The following is an 18,479-nucleotide window of genomic DNA, read 5'->3' as shown; positions in this document are numbered from 1 at the left end:
ACGCGGAACCAGATGATCGCTTTCCGCACTCCCCGAAGGAAACTCGCTGATCCGTCGCTTAGTAAGCGACGGAAGAGCATCGTCTCTTCTCCGAACTCAAATACGACAATAGCCTTGGCGACATCGTTCCGTGTCAACAGTCCTCGAAACTCAGCGGTCAGAGCCGCCTGATTATTCCGTGCTGACATCTGGTCCGCAGAAGGATAGAGGAGAGTATGGATTTGCGGCGACCGACCCGGCCCGGTGAGTGGCTTTCCGTTCAATTCCCAGTACACGTCATCGAAAGTATGCAGCGCCGGCAAGAACTCCGTTATGGAAACATAGGGGTCCACGAAATACCTTAATGCTTTCCGAGCTTTTCGACGAGCTCCACAGTCATGGCATTCTGCATACTGCTGATGAGTGATGAGGATCAAGCGCTCTGTCTGCACAATTAATGAAGCTGAAATGATCAGCTGACGCGAATCTGTCATGATACCGGAGTGCTTCTTGAAGTCATTACCCCACCCTCATGGCTAGATTCACTGATCTACCGAAGGGTAGATGATATGTCGCAGGTTCCAATCAGCGTCTTTCACCCGTTTACCCCGAGGACTCCCGATCCTTGGTGAGACGTCACGCGTGGCGTTCGGAAGAATCCTCCCGATCCTCGGGACTGTTCCCCTTCTTGAACGTCCGTCATTCGAGATATTCCCATCGTTATAGGCTCTCGGCAGTACAATCGTACACCCACGAATCAGTCACAGAGCCCGCAGCTGTTCGAGGATACTTCCCAAGCTCCAAGCGGGAGCCCTGTGTCTGTTCCTTACTATCCACAACAGTCGGCATCGTCTGGACAAGGATGGGAAAGTTACGATTTAGGACTCAACGATTACGGGCCTCAAGGCCTCCCACCGTATGACCCGTTCGGGCAGCAGCAGCAGATGCAGCATCAGCAATCGCAGCAGCATTTGCCAGGGTCAGTGCACCGCTTGCCAATGCCTCGTTCGGAGACAGCCGCTGAGGAATTCGAGATGACTGACGGAGTCCATCTTTTCTCTTTCTAGCTTGCACAACAATGCTGGCGGTCCCCCGCAATACTCGCCTACGATGGGGACCCCGATGGGTTACCAAAATAGACCCGGCGTTCCACCGCAGTATTTCAATCCGCAACAATTAATGAATGACCCGATGGCTTCGATGGCCATGCAGTACGGACAGAATCTTGCAGGCCACGGTAGAGAAATCGTACACGAGAAAATTGAGAAATACGTCTCAATTTCGAAACTCAAGTGCGTGAGCTGGGACGTCTCGTATCGAAAACCGTTTCTATCCACCCTCATACCCCCGATTCTCCAAGATCGGCGAGCAATTGACGATGTATATCCATAGGCTTAAGCTCCCCTCTCAAACACCGATTCTTTCCAGATATTATTTCGCCGTGGACACATCATATGTTTCGCAGAAACTGTTCCTGCTAGTTTTCCCGTTCGCCCACAAGAATTGGACGCTGAGCTATAATCAAGATGAGCCGGTACCGCCTCGTTACGACGTCAACGCTCCGGACCTCTACATTCCGAGTACGCTCACAGTGAGATAATAGCCATGAAGTTGTCGTGTCATGAGCGTTTGTAACCGGGATCTATGAATCGTTTGAGGTCGATTGGAGAGTTGATAGTAAGGCTGTGGATTGATTCGTGTATTCTCAATAATTTCAGCCATGGCGTTCGTTTCGTACATCTTGTTATCGGCGTACATGATGGGGCTCGAGAATAGGTTCTCTCCTGAAGTGCTTGGCATGCAAGCCAGTTGGAGCCTATGTATAATGATTTTAGAGACTGTGCTGATCATGATGGCCTTGTACATCTTGAACATCAACACCTACTTGAAGCTTTATGACCTGATGGCATTCTGTGGCTACAAGTTCGTACCGATGATCCTCGCCCTTCTCGTCTCGATCCCGTTGGGCTACCTCGGTTACCTCTCGGCCGGAATTTACTGCTCCCTAACGTTCGGCTTTTTCCTGGTCAGTGCAGCTCAGTCGGAGATCGTTGAAATCCGAGCCCCGTGCCTACATAATATATGTCTCCCGTGAATTGACAGCAATCCGGGTTTGACGGGAGAGAGCAAAAATAAATAAACTTCATCTTCCACAGCTACGGACGCTGCGAGTTGCGTTCCTTTCAAATCCAGGCACCGGTCACTTCGGCGAAGGTTCCCGACGGTCTCTGTATCTGCTTCTGGGACTTTGTTTCTTTCAACCGGCGGTAATCTGGTTCATGACGCACTCGCTGCTCTTGACTCCAGCCTTAGAAGCTTGAGGACATACGCCGACACTTGAAGAACAAATATCGCTGTTTTGGAAGAGAGAACTGTATAATATTACTCGAGATGGCCGAATAAACGGTATCTCCGCACGAACCGAAGTCAGTTGGCACCTCCCTCTCTACACCCCTGACCCATCGACCCGGCTGCACCGAATGTTATTCGACAATGGTTTAACGATGCGATTGGTGGAGGAAAATGTCGTCGAATCAAGATCGGGCATGGCGTGGAGATCGCGAGAATAGATACTAGGCCATCCTCATGATTCACGAGTAGCATTAATTGGGAAAGAAAAAGCGGCGGAAGACTTGCGATGCGAATCATAACCACGGAAAGTTTATTTTTTGATTCATGACTCCGAGCCAAGATAAGCCTTTGACTGAATCTCAATTTGAGGGAAAATATAAGTAAGCATAGCTCTAAATGATGCGTTCTAGGCTTGGTTCCTCGCTGCGTCGGAGGATATAGTCTCTCAGATTGATGGGAATTCGAACAAAAGAGTCTCTTCGCCTTCTATGTTGAGCTGTTGCAAGTTGCGCTTGCCCTTTGCAGTCTTGCTGTTCGTCGAGAACAGCGTCAATTCCGCACTCTCCGGGATATGGGGCCCGAGCTCGGTCAAATTCACCGTTCGGGCAGACCTTTCGAAATTTGTCACGACGACAAAGCCCGGATTCTTCTTCTTGGTACGGGACATTGCCACCACCGAACCGTCCAAGACCGATAGGTGGGTCTCTCCACTTAGTATAGCTTCGTTCTTCGAACGGATCTTGCTGACATCTTTGAAGAGACGGAAATAATTATTTTCGGTTGCCTTCGAGAACGCTTCGACAGTCTTCCAGTTCATGGCCATGGGCCGATTCCCAGGCTTCCTCTCGAGAGTATCGGGCAAGCTCGTATCGTTTCGTGCATGCTCTTCCCCGAAGTATACGAACGGAGTTGCGTCGGCCAACAACGTGAACATGATGATTCGATCGTGTTCCGCGGAGGTGACGCGTTCGATCAGGGGCTTGATATCACCATTACTGAACACGAAATTCTCTCTGCACATGGTCCGGTTCTTTTGCGTCGTACGCTCGAATTGCTCGTAAAATTGCGATGCCGTGAAGCCTCGCCGGAGCGAGGTCAATCCGTAGTCGAGAATGAAGGTACCGTTCTGTACACAGAATTCCGCTTCGTCCAGCCGTCGAGTGTACGAAGACCACATCGCCACTCGGGGGAATTCCCTGGTGCTGGCATTGGCGATAATTTCGCCGCAATCCTTGACAACTTGAGGGAAGTCGTTCCTATATGTCGATTCCGGAATAAGATCAATTTCATCGAAGATAAAACCTGCGACGCCTTTGTCGAGCCAGAAAACGAGCGCTCCCGCCAATTTCCGTTGCTCATCGTCCCTGCTCAGTTGAATTTTAGAAAGAGGGATTTTCAGGATGACCTTCAGTTCCTTAGTGAGGTCTGCAAGGCTGTTGAGATCACCAATGTCCGGGCTTATGACACGCTGCTCCGCAGGATTGAAGAGTTCCTCGAGGACAATCGTAGAGACGTAAATATCCTTCAGGTATGGCAGTTTCTGATGTACCCCACGAAGCTTGCCGTCGACAAACTTGTCGACGCGAACTTCGTAAATCGGGGATTTCTCGTACCATTCCGGCTCCTTGGCCGCCGGACAACCTGGCGTGGCAACGATTATTACCACCGCTCCGACGAGCAGAGCGATCCAGAGAAGCCAGAAAAGAACCAGCAGTGTCCTGCGCAAGCCGATCCAGAAAGGATCATTCGCGTACTTCATGAGCTCTTCCTTCGTGAGCCCGCACTGCTGACTAGCGGCTCCATTTTCCGGCATCTCTATTTTCGCTTCGCCATTCGTGGAGCTCTGGAATTTTATCTTTGCGGTGTCCCCGTCAGTCGTGAGTTTCGACTTCTCGTCGATCTGCTCCAGCATCTTATCCCCCATTGTTGACGTATCTGGAAAGGTGAATATTCGACTCATTTAGGAATTTGTTCCCTGACCTAACTCCGCACATTCACTCCGCCCGAGTCGTGAACGATTTTTTCCACAATATGGCTCAACGTGAACTGACGGACCGGTTTCGGGAATAGGCGCGGATCGGATTTCGCCGAGGCTCCCTCTGACAAGCGACGTGCCCGGAGTCAGGAGGAGCTACCGTGAGTCTCGTCCTGGCAGCTCGAGTTACGCGGCGCATCTTAGACCGCATGCTCCTATCGTGTCGGCGAGAGCACGACCAGAATGCGAACGGATATCTCGGATCATTCTCGTTCGAAACTCGATGAAACCGCGAGACAAGAGATGGTCTTCCTCCCGATTTCGCTCGTCTGGTTCGATATATATGGATCGAACATCCTGATCCACAGTGTATAACATTCGATTGGGAAGCTGATCCGCCGTCCAACGGTCATTAGCGCATCGAGAAGGATCAGCCAGCGGTCCTCGCAATTATTGAGATAAGCGAGACGGAAACAGGCACGAAGACAGCCGATGAGTATTCCCAGAGATCGCTTCATGTTCGTCTAATGAGTTTATGATGAGCGCTCGGTCGCAATAAGAAGCTCCACTCGTGGAGTTCGCTATCTCGGTTCGCTGACAAAGGAAAAGAGGCCACACAATGTTCAAGATCCACTCAGCACTTGTCTCACACTTGTAGACTGAACGGGAGCCGTCTCCTCGCGAAATGAACATTCTCTTTCATCCGTGCGACGCTAGTACTCCGAGCAGTTGGGTGCAAACATGGTCGGAAGTCGAACGCTATGAAGGATATCGTCTAGATTTTGAGAATGAGGTTCGGATCACGAGCTGTGAGAGCCACGTAGTTTCAGGCGGAAGATACACCCGTGGAATTGATTAGGAATCCGACCAACAGGAAACGAGGTCTTGCATCAGCCGTCAGACTCGCAGGATGCGAGCCGAAAGTCAAAACCTCGGATCTTCCGAACCAAGGATCAGATTGAGGGGCGAAGCTCGAATCCTTCCGGATTGATCTCCGCGCGCCCATATGGAGCTGGCTTAGGGGAAACTCGACTGGGGTATCGAGGTCAATTCGCGAATGAATCGGGAGCCAACGCCTCACTCGGCATTTTCCCGCGAACCTGAGCCGGACAGACCGAGCTGAGCCGAAGATCTCACAAAGCTGTGTGAGGTTCGTTCCCGGCTCTCAGCTACCATATCGAGGGATATTGAATAAAATCAGAAATTCCCGTCCTCTCCGGCAGGAAAAACTCACCTTGAAAGACTTTCCTCTACGGATGAGCGTGTTCGAGTGACAAATATGGTCGTCTCGGGGAGGAGGGAGCCCGAGAGAGGAGCGAGAGGGTTTAACGTGGGAGGATTGGAACGCGCATAGGTTGTCAGATAGATCGGGAATCTCGATTTTCCGGGAGTTCTCGGATTTCCCCCAACGTTAGCATCTAGATGGGAGCACACCGTGAAAGCTGCGGGACTGAGGCTCAGATACTCTGGATTTTTGTATGCGACACCGCAGCGACTGTCTCTTTCGAAAGTTCGCGCCAATCAGCGCAGCCTCCCCTACACCCGTGTAACGAGTTTGACGGCTATCTAGTTTGTCTCAAGAAAATTCCACACTGATCTGCCCCAATCGTGAGATCTTTCCGGCGTCGGAGACGCCATAACCCGAGCTTTTGTTCCACAGAGACGGCGAAAAACCAGGAGGGCGCACAAGCTCTTCGAAGCAAAGATGAAATTCGGCTTTTACGCATTGTACGGCGTACTTTCGTAAACTAAATATAGCGCTTGATCGTGCGCTTATACGCAAGCTGAGTTTGGCGACTGCACGTATGTTCAGCCTATGAGGAATGCCTACAAGGAAAACGCCGGTGAAATCACATTAAAAAACAGAATCTGCCGATGGGTGAGGGAAAACGGTGATGTCGATGATCCGTGCTGAGAATTCGAGCGGGATTCAGCTGAAACCGTATCGAGAATCCTCAGCGATTCTGTGCTATGTAGTTGGAGTGCAAATCAATTTGAGCGCTCAAATCATGCGTCACCTTCAGGACACTCTCACTCAGTATCTGGATGAGAGCAGTTGGGGTAGGGCTCGATCGCAGGTCTGGAAGGCTTGTTCTCGGAACAGAAACCAGAAATTTTGAGCGGTCGAGTTTTGGCATAGCAGAAGCGCTATCCCCGCACGGCATGCAGGCTTGCCCTGTGCCCCGTCACCTCCGACTGCTCCCCTTTCCCGCGAAAACTTCGACCAGATTTGGGGTCAACTCCCGCTTACTTCGACTGGGGGTCAGCGCAGCCCATGTTCACCGTTCTGCGGATGCCTGGAAATAAACTCCTTCGCTCCAGTACTCAGTACATCGTAACCAGATCCGATGTCTTCAAACAATCAGCCAGGGATCGCTTCGATACGTCGGAGAGCGATCGCCATCAATCCTGAGCTCCTCATGGAGGCGGAAGATCTCTGGTAGACGATTTCTCACTTCACAGCTCCGTTTCTCCGAGTCCGAACAAATTCGATAAACTCCCGCTGGCGCAGATTGGACCGCTCTTGAGTTGAGGCTTCGATTTGTCATCGAAGCTTCATGCCTCAGGCAAGTGGCGGCGTCTCCCTATTCAGGGTTCCTCGACCTCACGAGAGACCAGGAAGATTTCAATGTTAGCCAGCGAGCGGATATCGCACCGGTGTGCGAGTTTCAAAGTGAGGGAATTCTATTGGTTTGCTGAGCTCCGAATACTCTGGAATCGTGGGGAATTGGCTTATGATCGGCTGAGAATGAAGGTCCTCGGCGCGAGCTCGCTCGGGGTAAATGCTCGAAAAACATTCGATCGACACTTCTTCTGGCCCATTCTCCATCTCCTCCCTCATAGTAATGGGCACCTCCCTTTAGATATTCGAGCCTCCTTCATCTTCTTCTCCAGAGAGACTTCGGGTTCGGAAGCACGCTTAAGCTTGTTCTCAACGACGGACTTGGGGAATTTCGCACACGGAGACACTTCCTTTCATCATCAGGGTCCGTATCGCGACTCGAAACCGCAGAGAAATTTTCTTCAGCTACAGTGAGACCGCTGCTCCTAGCGATGATGGCCTCCCGGAGACTACCGCAAGCCAAGACTCGAATCTTCTTTCTCGGATTTCTTAGGATGTGGCCAGCTTGTAAACAAATCGACGCCTGTTTATTTTATATGGAATCTTCCAAGTCATCCTTTTGTTAGTGCAATGCCTGAAATATTCAGAGCCGGGTCGTGAGGTGCTCTATATGAGCGAATTTACAATCATGCCTTGTTCCTGATGGGAACTCGCTGCCCTCCGGTGCCCGAACGAAATCATTTTCTCATTCTCTTCCCAGGCGGAGCACGCTGCTTGGAAGAGGAGACCGTGAGGAACACCTCCTGAGCCGACGGAAGTCTTCCGAGCTCCTAGAAAATCTTCCCTCGTCTGTGACTACCGAATGACAATTACCATTCATTGCTCGTACACTCATGGGAGCGATTCGGAGTCAACAAGAGACGAGGGACTGAGGACCGAGAGCGTAGGCGATCCTCGGTTCCATCGAATTCGAATCCGACAAAGACTTCCCGGAACCCTCGCAACGTTTCCCCGGTGACTATCCATCCGGCAACAGACTTTGTCGATCTCGCTGAAGAAGCGACGTTCGCCGACAATGACATAATAGAAGATGCGCAAGATCCGAAATATGTTGATTTCGGACACGAGTCTGACTCTACTTGACTGCGACGTTTCCTCCGCTCCCCGAATCTCCGTCTCCACTCTTATTGTCCTTCTTCCGCAATAGTTCCACGTAGTTGCACTGGACTGGTTTGGACACGGTGAGTTCCTCAAGAGCGTTAGGAACGGTGAACCATTTACGCTTGCGCCCTGGAAACAGAGTTTCGGTTAGCGAGACCTGTTCCGAAATCGTCTCCCTGATTTTTCTCGAACACGTAATACCGGAGCCTTGACCTCCGTCTGTGCATCGAGGAGAGATCGAGGGCTCCCGATCGCCATCTGACGGCAATGCACCTCCAGAGCCGGTCCGATCGGAGCTGTGATCGATATATCTCTTCGTTAGGGGGCTAGCCAGACAGAATCTTTGACTCTTGCTCTTCTCCGAAAATGGAATTGATCCGCGAGAATTCAAGGGGCAGCACCTGAATTCCTCGAAGAGCCAGCTCCATAGGATTTCTGTCGCTAATCCTCCCTACCCATGTGATAGGCCCAATCGTGTCGATGTTTTGGGGACCGGAAATCCATCAGCCCCGGCCTGAGTGAGATAAGATTCGGCATTTTCCCGAGTGGACTGGAAACCGAGGATTAAATTCTCAGACAAGGCGGCGAACAAGGGGGAGAGAGGGAATCTGAAAGGTTTCTCGAGAGGGAGGTGTGCCCACGCCTCTGCCCTGAGTTCTCCACAGAATATCTTGTACCCCGCTTCTACGGAATGCGTCGGAGCTCGGAACCAAATCATTCCGCCTCGCTTCAGCGGCCAATCCAATCAGGTAGAGCCCGGAAGAATGCAAATCTTGGATTAGGACGTACTGAGGGGGATCCGAGTCAACGGACGACCCGATGAGCCGATACATCTTCAGAGCGGAGTCCAGCGTATTCCGAGGACGAACATGAGCTTCATGTATTAATAGCCGAAGGGGGGCGCCACGCCGGCTCTGGCCGAGTGCCAACCGCTGGCTCAGGTAGGCCTCGTATACATACTCAGATACATGTAACGACTGAGGTCGAAGAAAGACATCGTCTAAACATCGCCCTCGAATCGATGTCCACGGATTATTCGGGTCGGAGCTGATTGACACCTGCACGCTGATAATTATCGCTCTCCTCATGCCGGCGCTTACCGATGCTCTTCGAATCGTCCCATTCTTCAAGGAGATCCTCGACCTGTAGCACGAACACCTGCGTCCGGTGGCGCCGTTCCAGATTCTAAGGGGAACCGGAGAGAGATGCATATACGTGAGGGATCGACCGATAATTGCAGCGGGGCGGGAAGGCACTGATAGAACGCTGGCTATCGAAATGAAGGGAACAATGGAGCCCTGATCGTAATCCTTTGACGATTAGGACTCACCTCAAAGACGCCGAGACATCTTCCTAATGTGCCCTTAACGCCCGCCTCCTCCATCACCTCACGGATGGCAGCAGCTGGTGCGTCCTCCTCGGGCTCTAGACCTCCACCGGGTACGATGAATCGGTCTGGCGACGACGAGGAAGAAACCAGAAGAATCTGAAAGCGAACAGAATGTCTCAAGGCGCGGCAAGGGATTCGAGAGATTTGATTCCGAGAAAGGATGTCCATGTTTCGAGGAACGCAGGAAATAGGATTCTGGTCGGAGATCCGCTCGACCATAGCCATAGCCTCGGACAATAGAGGTACGAGGCATTTGGCTTACGACGGGCCTCTGCTTTTCCAGAGTACACCCTGACGGAGTTGTGCGCTACCATAAAACACATCCGCTAGACATCGCGGTACAACAGCTCCAACCCTCAAGTTTAGATTCTGAAGTTCCCGGATCAGACGATACATGAAACATCGGATCGTCAATAATAGCCATCCTGGTACCACCAGGATCGCGATCGTTTGTAATTCCGCTGATCTCTGAACGAAAGAAATTACGGATGCTGGACCCAAAACGTGGATGCGGTGACCGTTCATCTATGATGCATGGCCCTCGATCGAGGATTAGAGCGGACGGACAGAGAGGACTCGTGTCGTCAGGCGCAGGAATCGGTAGCGCAGGTCGAACCCAGATCTGGTATCTAACTGTGTTATGTGATCCGACCAAGGTTTCCGGAGTGAGCCCTACGGTCCATGTTTCATGTCCCCTCCGCCCAGCTATCAGGACAGTATCAGGGAGCCATCGTAGCCGGGTCTGTCGAGGCTCGAAGCTGCGAGCCCTGCCGCCAGCGCAAGTCGAACTCTTCGCTGCGGGAAACCTCGCGATAACCCTCGACAGACGAAACAACAGGAACAGACGAGAACTCCTCCGGAGGGCTGTCCTTCGTTCGAGCAGTGTCTCTCAAGGATGCGGAGTTCGCGCAAAGGGAGAGAATAAGACGCGCCAGGCGTTCGGCGGTCGGGGGATCAATCCGTGGTATCTGAGCGGATCTCCTAGCGCTCGCTTTATTACGAGCCCAGCGTTGCATGTCACGAGAGAACCCCACGATTGGCGGACTCGAGTTTCCGAATATGTCTATCTATTTTTCAAAGCGGGGCCCATCATTGTCTAGGAGAGCGGATAGAGCACCTCCGTTAATCGAGTTGGCTCTTCTGACTGAGGAGGGATCTGGAGTCGGATCTCGTGAAAACTCCAGCCGCCGCTTCGACAAACCGGAGGCGGCTCCAATGGTGTGATACGATGCGTCACAATCATCCACTCATTTATCAAGGAGATTCTCATACTCTATCCTAGAGCAAGTAAGTCGAAGTGTTGTTCAGGGATCGCTCCAGCTGGTTTTTTCACCGGGAGAGGAGTCAGGGGCCTAGGCGAATTCCCATCAATTCGACTCGAATGCCGCCAAAGCTGGGTCCGATTTCCTTCCCGGATTCGTGCGCGATTTGGAGAGCCATTCGGGGAATCCCTTGACCGCCACTCGTGATCGAATCGATCCGCGAACTATCCGTTACATTTCATCCAATCGTTCGATGGCTGAATGCGATGATCTTCGCTGTCTGTGACGACTCCATCGAGAGTGAGACACTTCATGAACACGGACCAGAAGCAACGACGAAGTGTTCTGATCGTGAACGTTCGGAGAGAACCAGCCTCAACCGGTTTGAGTGTCATTGAAGCGAAGAGCTCTCCGTACGACAGTACGACGCCCTCGAGTGTCTCTAAATTTTGCACCGGTCAAACCGTGTTTTTCAAATAGTCTGGATGACTCGTAGAGCTACTTATATTTTGTCTAGGCCGCACACGGTGGGCAAGGTTGACGGGCAGGCGGGCAAGCAAGCGGGAAAATCAGGAACGGATCGACGAACCTCTGTTTCATCCGCAGTTCGAACGCAGAGACATGCCGCGCGGCGGCGGAAACCCTCCTCGTCGTATGTTCTGGTCGAGTTCGGTTTTTCCTTCATAATGGTTGATCACTGGTGGACAGACTGTCAATCGTTCATCCGTATGATGATACGCGAGCTCAGAATTCAGCAGGCAACCCTCATAGGGCTCCCTCCGCAAAAAGGAGATCCTTCCTCCGCCAACAGCTGATCCGGCTCGAGAGAGCCGCACTGCACTCCGAACGATGAACACAACCGACACCGACGTCGGCACCTAGACGGCTGTGGTTGCCGCCGTGGCTATGCGCTAGCACTCCCAACCAGCAGAAGAACACACGGACGAACTCACACGCCGTGAATCACTACCAACACCAGCACGTACTAGAAACACGAGCTCTTCCGACTTCCCCCGCAGCTGCGGGGGCTTCGAGCTCCCATGGCGTCCAAGCCACGCGAATCGTACCCGCTCTCGGAAAAACAGCTCTGGGCGCCGCAGGCTGAGCGACCCCTGGAGAGCTCTGTTTTCCAGAGTGATCGTCGTCGCCGTCTCTTTGTGCTCTGTGTTGTTGTATTGAACTCGACATGGTCGCTGGCTTCGGCGTCGTCTGCTGAGTCTAACCCGTTCATCTGGAGAGAGGTGAACTGTGAACTCGGTGAGCCACGCTGGAGCGGTGTTCCTTCTCGCGAGTCATCTTTCCGGGGACCCCCGTAGGATTCTATGGTGCTTTAAGTTTCAAGAAAATGGAATCTGTCCTTTTTATGTACACTCTTCATACTACCAGGACAATGATTTTGATGATCTTAGCCTGGGATCTCATCTAATCGAGGCGGTCCCTCGGCAGCGGAACGGCATTTCCACTGTTCAGGTCCAATAGAACTATAGACTCCATATAGTAGATCATAGTCAATCGTCTCGTTCACTCATCCTTTGTCGACTCCGCCCCATGAAATCTCTCCGACTGGCGATGATTCCAGATTCCACGGAAATCGGTCTCCGGAGCACTATCTCGTGTCCTAGAAGACTTCGGTCGATTCGCGCTGAGAATCCGCGTTTTGTCGTTCCTGTGACGCCCGGCTCCTGTGAGCTTCTACCACCGGAGATCACATCAAGTAGTGATCCAGGTGGTACAGGACACTTCATCGCCGACCAACTCATCGCCGAAAACTCAACGCCGACTTCTCAACGCCGGATAGCTCAACGCCGGGACAACTCAACGTCGAGTCAACTCAACGCCGAGACGACTCATCGCCGGACAAGCTGACGCCGCACAGTGGGGCCAAATCGGATTTTGGGTGGTCGAAACGTTCCATAACATTTTTCAGCTTTCTGAGGTTTTAGGGGTCTGGAATGGAGCGAAGGAAGACTGCTGAAAGCAATTCCAACACCTCAAGGAGCGGGATGAGCTCCTGGTATGAGAAAAAAACATGTGATAGGAATAATTGGGGACGGAGTTCTTTTTTCATTCTACTCGGATTCCTTCAACTCCATAAAACTCATTCATCGACAGCTGAACAATCGCTCGAGCCAGCGGAAGCTACCTCAGAGCGAGGCTCAGAGCCCTCTGATTCCCCTTCTGTCTTCCTTCTGGTTCTGGGTGTTCAGCATCGTCGTCTTCCATCGATTTAACATCTTCCGTTGATGAGTAGTAGTCGAGTAAGCATCGCACCTCTGGATCCGGAATCGGAGTGTCTCTTTTTTCCGTGGGAATCTCCGCATAGAGACTACAAGAGGATCTGAAGATCTTGGTGGATATGGGTTTGAGATCGTCTCCGACGCTGATTCGGAAAACTACATGAGAATGGTCCCGATCTACGAGATCAGATCCCAACTTTGGACAGACAGTATTCGAGTACCGCTGGGTTTCGCGGCTCAATATTTTCTTTGCGGCGAGTAGAGATCTGATACTCCTCAGAAAGAGATAAATCTGAGGGGGGACACGTGGGGACACTGCATTTCTGACATCGAGAATTTAACGAATTTCCGAACTTTTTCGTCTCGGCGAAAAAGTCTTCCCAGCAAGTCCAGAATCGGCTGACTTGACCGGAATCATGTGGGATTGCGAGATCGGAACGGGAACTGAGCGCAGAAAATAGTTTTCCCTCGATTCGAGGGCGCTAAATATCTTCATTTCCGAGCATCACCGATTGGGAAGGGGGGGGAAAGTTCATGAAATTGTCGTCGAAAAAAAAATTCAATTTCATTCAGGGTGGCTGGGGGATCCGGAAAAAGCGGTAATCATGGTTCCCTCGCGACGTTCAGAGTCTCACTAACATTTCGAAATTCCGGGATGAATTTCCATGGACTTTTGTCCACCTAAAATCCGATTTGGCCCCACTGTGCGCCGGGACAACCTAGCGCCGGACAATTGGTCGCCGGTCAACTCAACGCCGGTACTTAGCCTGCTCCGAATGTTCTTTGCGCGAGTATGATGCGTTCAGTTCAAATCAGATGATGCGGTCCTGCTCCGTCATATTTATGTCATTTTATTCTCTCAAGACCTCTTGACCAGTCTTAAGCGTAGAATCTGATAGGACGGCCAGAACCTCGGTAGTGATCATCGACCACGTCCACTTTTAGGTACTTTTTATCGAGCTTTTTCCGATATGCACGCAATCATTCAAGGTTTCATGAGAAAAATCTTCGCGCACCCGCGTAAGTATTCGACTACCGTAAACGTGTAGAAGTCGTTGATTGTCTGGAAATACCTATCGTCAAGCTGTGTACTTGGGAAAGCAAATCATCTGGACGCATCATTTTCAAGCAGTGTGCCTCCTGAACTGGGATCGAGTTAGCGACAGGTTCACGGCGTTGACTTGACCGGACCCGACAGGTTCTCGGCGTTGAGTTGACCGGCGATCAATTGTCCGGCGTTATGTTGTCCCGGGGTCAGCTTGTCCGGCGATGAGTTTTCCCGGCGTTGAGTTGTCTCGGCGTCGAGCTATCCGGCGTTGAGAAGTCGGCGTTGAGATTTCGGCGATGAGTTGGTCGGCGATGAGTTGTCGGTGTCCGATCCAGGTCCCACCCCAGAACCAGGGGAAACTGTTGAAATCTGCCTTTCCCGTGCTCGTTGTCACTACGCTTAGCTAGACTCCCACGCAGTCTTAGTTCCCTTTCCCTTAATTCAGTACCCGTATATATTACGTGCTCCGCTTCAATGAAGTTTATTGGGTATAGTCTGATGCTCTGGTGCTGTTGCTATCATATTCTATGTCTTGTGAATCCCCGAAAAGTGAATAGAAACGAGGTTCCTCAATGATCTTTTATTCACACAGTTCGTGTAATATTTTACCTAAGTAAGAGGTACATAATTGTACAGTGGGATCGCATCACAGGAGAGCCTTCTTGAGCTTTTCGATAAGGGATTGGGGATATGTACAAGATTGGGCGTGGTACAGATCACAAGGTGCTTCGCAATATTTACAGAATCAAGTCTCCAATGGGTCGTGGTACAGGTCCGTTTGGCAAATTACATGGTGGTAGCCATGGGTTGAGAACTTGACCACCACGTGTCTGTTCGTCCGGTCGGGTCTCTTCCACGCGGCATTGGTCATGGCTGGCGAGTTGTAGAAGTCCGGGCTCGCATTATCGACTTCCTCCTTTTTCTTGTCCATGAAATTCCTGTACGCGGCTGTCTCCTCGAGGTTGAACTTTTGGCGGATCTCTTCGACGAATCGCTTCTCGCCGGTCAGAGGGTAGACCAGGCGGTTTCGCGTACTCGGGTGGTCTCCGAGAACTCGTTTTAGGAAACGAGGTTCCGTGACCTCTGGAGTCGGTTCCCGAGGGGTCGAGATGAGAGGTTCCCGTGTAGCTGAACCAGACATGCTCGTGAATTGTATTACAGTATTCTCTCCGATATAGAGAACCACGATGAAGCCCTGTCTGTCCCACGAAGATGATGCCCATTTCATCTCTCGCATCGATCCCGATACTTCCTGAGGATGCTCATTTCGTCGAGCTCCTCCGTTCAGATACCGGGAGCATTGGGAGCATAAATGTTTTCGTGGAACGAATATAAATCGCTCCCCTCAGTGACTCATATTGATTACTCCCTGCATCGAAGTTTCTGGCTACCACAAACTGCGCAGTCCTACAGTTTCCAGGACTTATGTTACGCCTGAGTAATCCTCTCGGGTGTTCAGTATTGCAGAAACCGTTGGGAATTTCCTCTCCGATAGAGCAGGCGGTAGCGGCAGGATCAATTTCGGCCTCCATTCCTGTTCACGCTGTCGCACGGCTCGAGGACAATTTAGGCTTCAGCACACCAGTATTGCTCGTCGTCATTGTCGATACCAGCAGCGTTCCCTGACGAAAACATGAGCTCCAGCACCGAGTGGCTCGGAAGTCGCCAGTGGGATGAAACCCAGCAGCTTCCGTGCTGGACGTCAAGATCACATCACAAGGCCGCTGAGTGAGCAGCAGCGCTCAGAATGCGGGAGGAATCGGAGCGGACCAAAGAATGAGCGGGAGCCGATGCTTCGTGGGTTCCAGATACACTAAATTCACGGTGGATCGCTGGTCTATGCACTATACTCAACACCTGGCCGATGAATATCATTGATTCGTTGCGATGTCGCTCCCACTGCTCGAGTGATACTTCCGGATCATTCCTCTCGAGTTCGAATTAGACGCGAGAGCTCATCACCCTCATTTCTCTGGGAAACGATAGGCATATGCGCGAGTCGCACCGTATCGAGCGCGACAGGGCGAATTCGTCCATCCACCTGCTCTCTCTGGGTGAGCTCCCGGCTGTTCTCGCATCATCTGCTCGAACTCAGAACATTCGAATTATCGGACTGCTGTATTCGATGTAGAAACCATGTACGGACAACTCCAGTTTTTTCCTGAAGCTCTTGAAAAACATTGTTGACCGCGGCCTTTTTCTCTACACGGGCGCGAGCGGACACACAATCGTCATCACGGGTAAGGGAACGCCGGCAGCGCTTTCAGCTCCGTCGAGAGGGTCTCCATCCACACAGCGGTGTTTGTTGTGTCGTCGTTTCCCTCTCACTGTATCGAGTGAAATCCGGTGATTGTTGTCATACGAGGAAAAAGGAAAGCTACGAATCACGAAGTTCGCGTCGACGGAGTACGGATAGGTACGAGTTGCCGGGAGTTTCGGGTCTGGTGTCGCCGTGAGACATTGCGATCTTATCGCACCGAATTTCAGGAATTGATATTCTCGACTGGGAACTCGAAAAGCTCAAGAGATCGACATGGACTTCTTCGGTTACGCTTATGCCGCCGCAATCAGCCTCGGCGGATTGATGGGCTATCTCAAGGCCGGGAGTGTTATGTCATTGTGTGCAGGTGGGTCCAGAGAACAGCACTCGGTATTTTATGATACGATATGATGAAATTATGATTATACGTATCCGGAATAATGAGAGTGAATTGTTTTCAAAATTATCGGCGATCGATCAGGCATGAATCGGAGTTTTTAGTAGTCTATGGAAGCGCACTGATGACTGACGAAATCCGATACCTACAGGTCTTACGTTTGGATCACTTGCTGCCTACGGTGCCAAGCAAATCAGCGAGGACCCTACGAAGATCCATATTCTGCTATTCGTCTCCAGTGTATTGAGTATTCTCATGGGTTATCGGTTTGCCAACTCGGGGAAATTCATGCCAGCTGGTTTGACCTGCATGCTCAGCTTGGCGACCGTCGCCAGGCTGATTGTGACTAGGGTACTGCTGTGAGACCGATGGGATCTGTGACATCGAGCTCCGGTCCTTTTCTCGCTCTCAGTCAGTCCAGGCGCACTCTTCGAGTCTCCTAACCAGATTGTATAATATAATTATACGACTATATTGCGTATAAATAAATGGTTCGATATTCCCCGCACGGCGGGTGATGCGCCCGATTCGAACTCAGCAGTCTCTTCCCGATCATATGCCCGGCCAGGTCAGCAATTCTACTGGCGGCTTCCGTGAAATTTTTCCGAAAGTACCAGCTCATCGCAGCTTCGAGTCTCTATTCCCGAGGTTTCTGGAGAGAATCTAGGGCTCCCAGACAGATGAAACTTCTCCAAGAGCTAGAACGCTCCTCTTAGCTCGCTCTCGGATTGCACATCTCGGTTCACGGGATCGTGCCGGAATCCCGCATAATTCACATGATCTGAGTCGGATAATCAAAACGCGAGTCTAACGGCTGTCGGACGCATGTTTGGCTTCTCCTCGTCGGACTTCCCCTCTCTCGGATGCTCAGCCTCGAATCTAGTCCAGGGGCTTCAGAGAATGTCGATTCGAGATTGAGCCATCACGCTTTGGCATCACAGAGTCACAGGGTTTGCACAACCTGATTGAATTTCCGATCCGAGAGCATCAGATAGTCTGGCGTGAGCGAGGAGGAACGCCGGAGCTCGGAATCGGACGTCGTGGTGATCCAATAAAATGTAAAGTGGAGTGAACAGGATGAATACGGGGGAAAACGAAAGCGCAGTCCATGAGTCGAGAGCTCTTGAGAGCACCCAGGCAGAAGTGGAACGACGCCGACGGCTCGGCCGGACCGTCGAATCGATTTCCGCAGGCCGCAGAGCCCACCCATCAACTCTCCCTTAGACTCTTGCTATGGCTCATGTACCCAATGGATCGTTCGACGTGGCATGAAGCGTTATTCGTTATGGAGCATGACTTCTGCTCGTCCTCTGATATGATCTGTCGCTGAAAGATTTGACCCGTCTGAGCTCTCCGGGGTAACGAGTCCCTGAGATCGATCGTTGATGCTCTCATTGGGTGAGACATAGGACCATCTTTATCCCTGAACTCATCGAGAAATCATTCCATCGGTGATGGTCCGCTCATCGTTCGCGCAGCCACTAAGCCCGTTGCGAGGCCATGCTCCGAGCGCATATGTTTTGGGGACCGCTGAACGCTCCAGAATTTATCCCGCTTTGCCGTTAGGAAGGATATCAGGCTGACGAATATCTAGCAAAATTTCTACGCAGACCACCTTCTCATAAAACATGAGAATTCGTTCTGGAGCATTCTCCTCCGAATCGGCTACTCTTCAGACTGAGCATGATGAGAGTTTGAGTCTCCGCCCAGAACGATTCGCAGAGTGGTGAGCTCAAGTCGCGCCCCTTCGCTGAAGCATCCTCTCTGCTTTGAAAGTCGAAGTTGTTCGAAGGTGCCCAATGCCAAGGCAGCAAGCCGCCTCCGGGTAAACGGGGCAGCGGCAAATTGCAGGAAG

General features: G+C 51.6%; 4 protein-coding genes across 5 annotated transcripts; 2 read left to right on the top strand and 2 right to left on the bottom strand.

Moving 5' to 3' along the window:
- Nucleotides 1-55: 55 nt before the first annotated feature.
- On the top strand, nt 56-2,400 carry Yif1 (Yip1d-interacting factor 1). Its single transcript, XM_003743246.1, has 6 exons — nt 56-243; nt 706-958; nt 1,047-1,271; nt 1,408-1,559; nt 1,698-2,005; nt 2,136-2,400. The coding sequence occupies exons 1-6, from the start codon at nt 216-218 to the stop codon at nt 2,298-2,300; spliced, it is 1,131 nt and encodes a 376-aa protein (XP_003743294.1). The 5' UTR covers nt 56-215; the 3' UTR covers nt 2,301-2,400.
- A 219-nt stretch (nt 2,401-2,619) lies between these two features.
- On the bottom strand, nt 2,620-5,585 carry LOC100907371 (4F2 cell-surface antigen heavy chain-like). Its single transcript, XM_003743315.2, has 2 exons — nt 5,541-5,585; nt 2,620-4,266 (listed from the first exon to the last, which is right to left on the bottom strand). Exon 2 carries the CDS (start codon nt 4,253-4,255, stop codon nt 2,777-2,779), a length of 1,479 nt encoding a protein of 492 aa, XP_003743363.1. The 5' UTR covers nt 4,256-4,266; nt 5,541-5,585; the 3' UTR covers nt 2,620-2,776.
- A 2,088-nt stretch (nt 5,586-7,673) lies between these two features.
- On the bottom strand, nt 7,674-11,840 carry LOC100907228 (diphosphoinositol polyphosphate phosphohydrolase 1). The gene is made up of 4 exons (XM_003743314.2): nt 11,272-11,840; nt 9,361-9,516; nt 9,131-9,215; nt 7,674-8,159 (listed from the first exon to the last, which is right to left on the bottom strand). Exons 1-4 carry the CDS (start codon nt 11,365-11,367, stop codon nt 8,005-8,007), a joined length of 492 nt encoding a protein of 163 aa, XP_003743362.1. The 5' UTR covers nt 11,368-11,840; the 3' UTR covers nt 7,674-8,004.
- Nucleotides 11,841-16,232: 4,392 nt separating this feature from the next.
- LOC100909306 (transmembrane protein 14C) lies at nt 16,233-17,148 on the top strand. 2 transcript variants are annotated; one of them, XR_001951186.1, is made up of 3 exons: nt 16,233-16,383; nt 16,455-16,594; nt 16,776-16,993. XR_001951186.1 is itself a non-coding variant. In XM_018639540.1 (3 exons), exons 2-3 carry the CDS (start codon nt 16,501-16,503, stop codon nt 16,985-16,987), a joined length of 306 nt encoding a protein of 101 aa, XP_018495056.1. In that variant the 5' UTR covers nt 16,294-16,373; nt 16,455-16,500; the 3' UTR covers nt 16,988-17,148. The 2 variants fall into 2 exon arrangements, 1 of the variants encoding a protein (XP_018495056.1); XM_018639540.1 differs by having other exon boundaries at nt 16,294-16,373; nt 16,776-17,148.
- The last annotated feature ends 1,331 nt before the right edge of the window (nt 17,149-18,479 follow it).

This window comes from Galendromus occidentalis, unplaced genomic scaffold (genome assembly GCF_000255335.2).
Source record: "Galendromus occidentalis unplaced genomic scaffold, Mocc_1.1 scf7180000077442, whole genome shotgun sequence".
NCBI classification, from domain to species: domain Eukaryota; kingdom Metazoa; phylum Arthropoda; class Arachnida; order Mesostigmata; family Phytoseiidae; genus Galendromus; species Galendromus occidentalis.
Note: the sequence above shows the minus strand (reverse complement) of the source record. Positions and strands in the feature narration are given on the sequence as shown.

Coding starts and splice junctions, on each gene's coding strand:
- Yif1 (XM_003743246.1), top strand. CDS start 216: ATGGATTTGCGGCGACCGACCCGGCCCG. Junction 244..705: donor GCGGCGACCGACCCGGCCCG/GTGAGTGGCTTT, acceptor CCATCGTTATAG/GCTCTCGGCAGTACAATCGT. Junction 2,006..2,135: donor TAACGTTCGGCTTTTTCCTG/GTCAGTGCAGCT, acceptor CATCTTCCACAG/CTACGGACGCTGCGAGTTGC.
- LOC100907228 (XM_003743314.2), bottom strand. CDS start 11,367: ATGAAGGAAAAACCGAACTCGACCAGAACATACGACGAGGAGGGTTTC. Junction 9,517..11,271: donor GAACTGCGGATGAAACAGAG/GTTCGTCGATCC, acceptor GTTCGCTTTCAG/ATTCTTCTGGTTTCTTCCTC. Junction 9,216..9,360: donor GATGTCTCGGCGTCTTTGAG/GTGAGTCCTAAT, acceptor GGTTCCCCTTAG/AATCTGGAACGGCGCCACCG.
- LOC100909306 (XM_018639540.1), top strand. CDS start 16,501: ATGGACTTCTTCGGTTACGCTTATGCCGCCGCAATCAGCCTCGGCGGA. Junction 16,595..16,775: donor TGTTATGTCATTGTGTGCAG/GTGGGTCCAGAG, acceptor CGATACCTACAG/GTCTTACGTTTGGATCACTT.
- LOC100907371 (XM_003743315.2), bottom strand. CDS start 4,255: ATGGGGGATAAGATGCTGGAGCAGATCGACGAGAAGTCGAAACTCACG.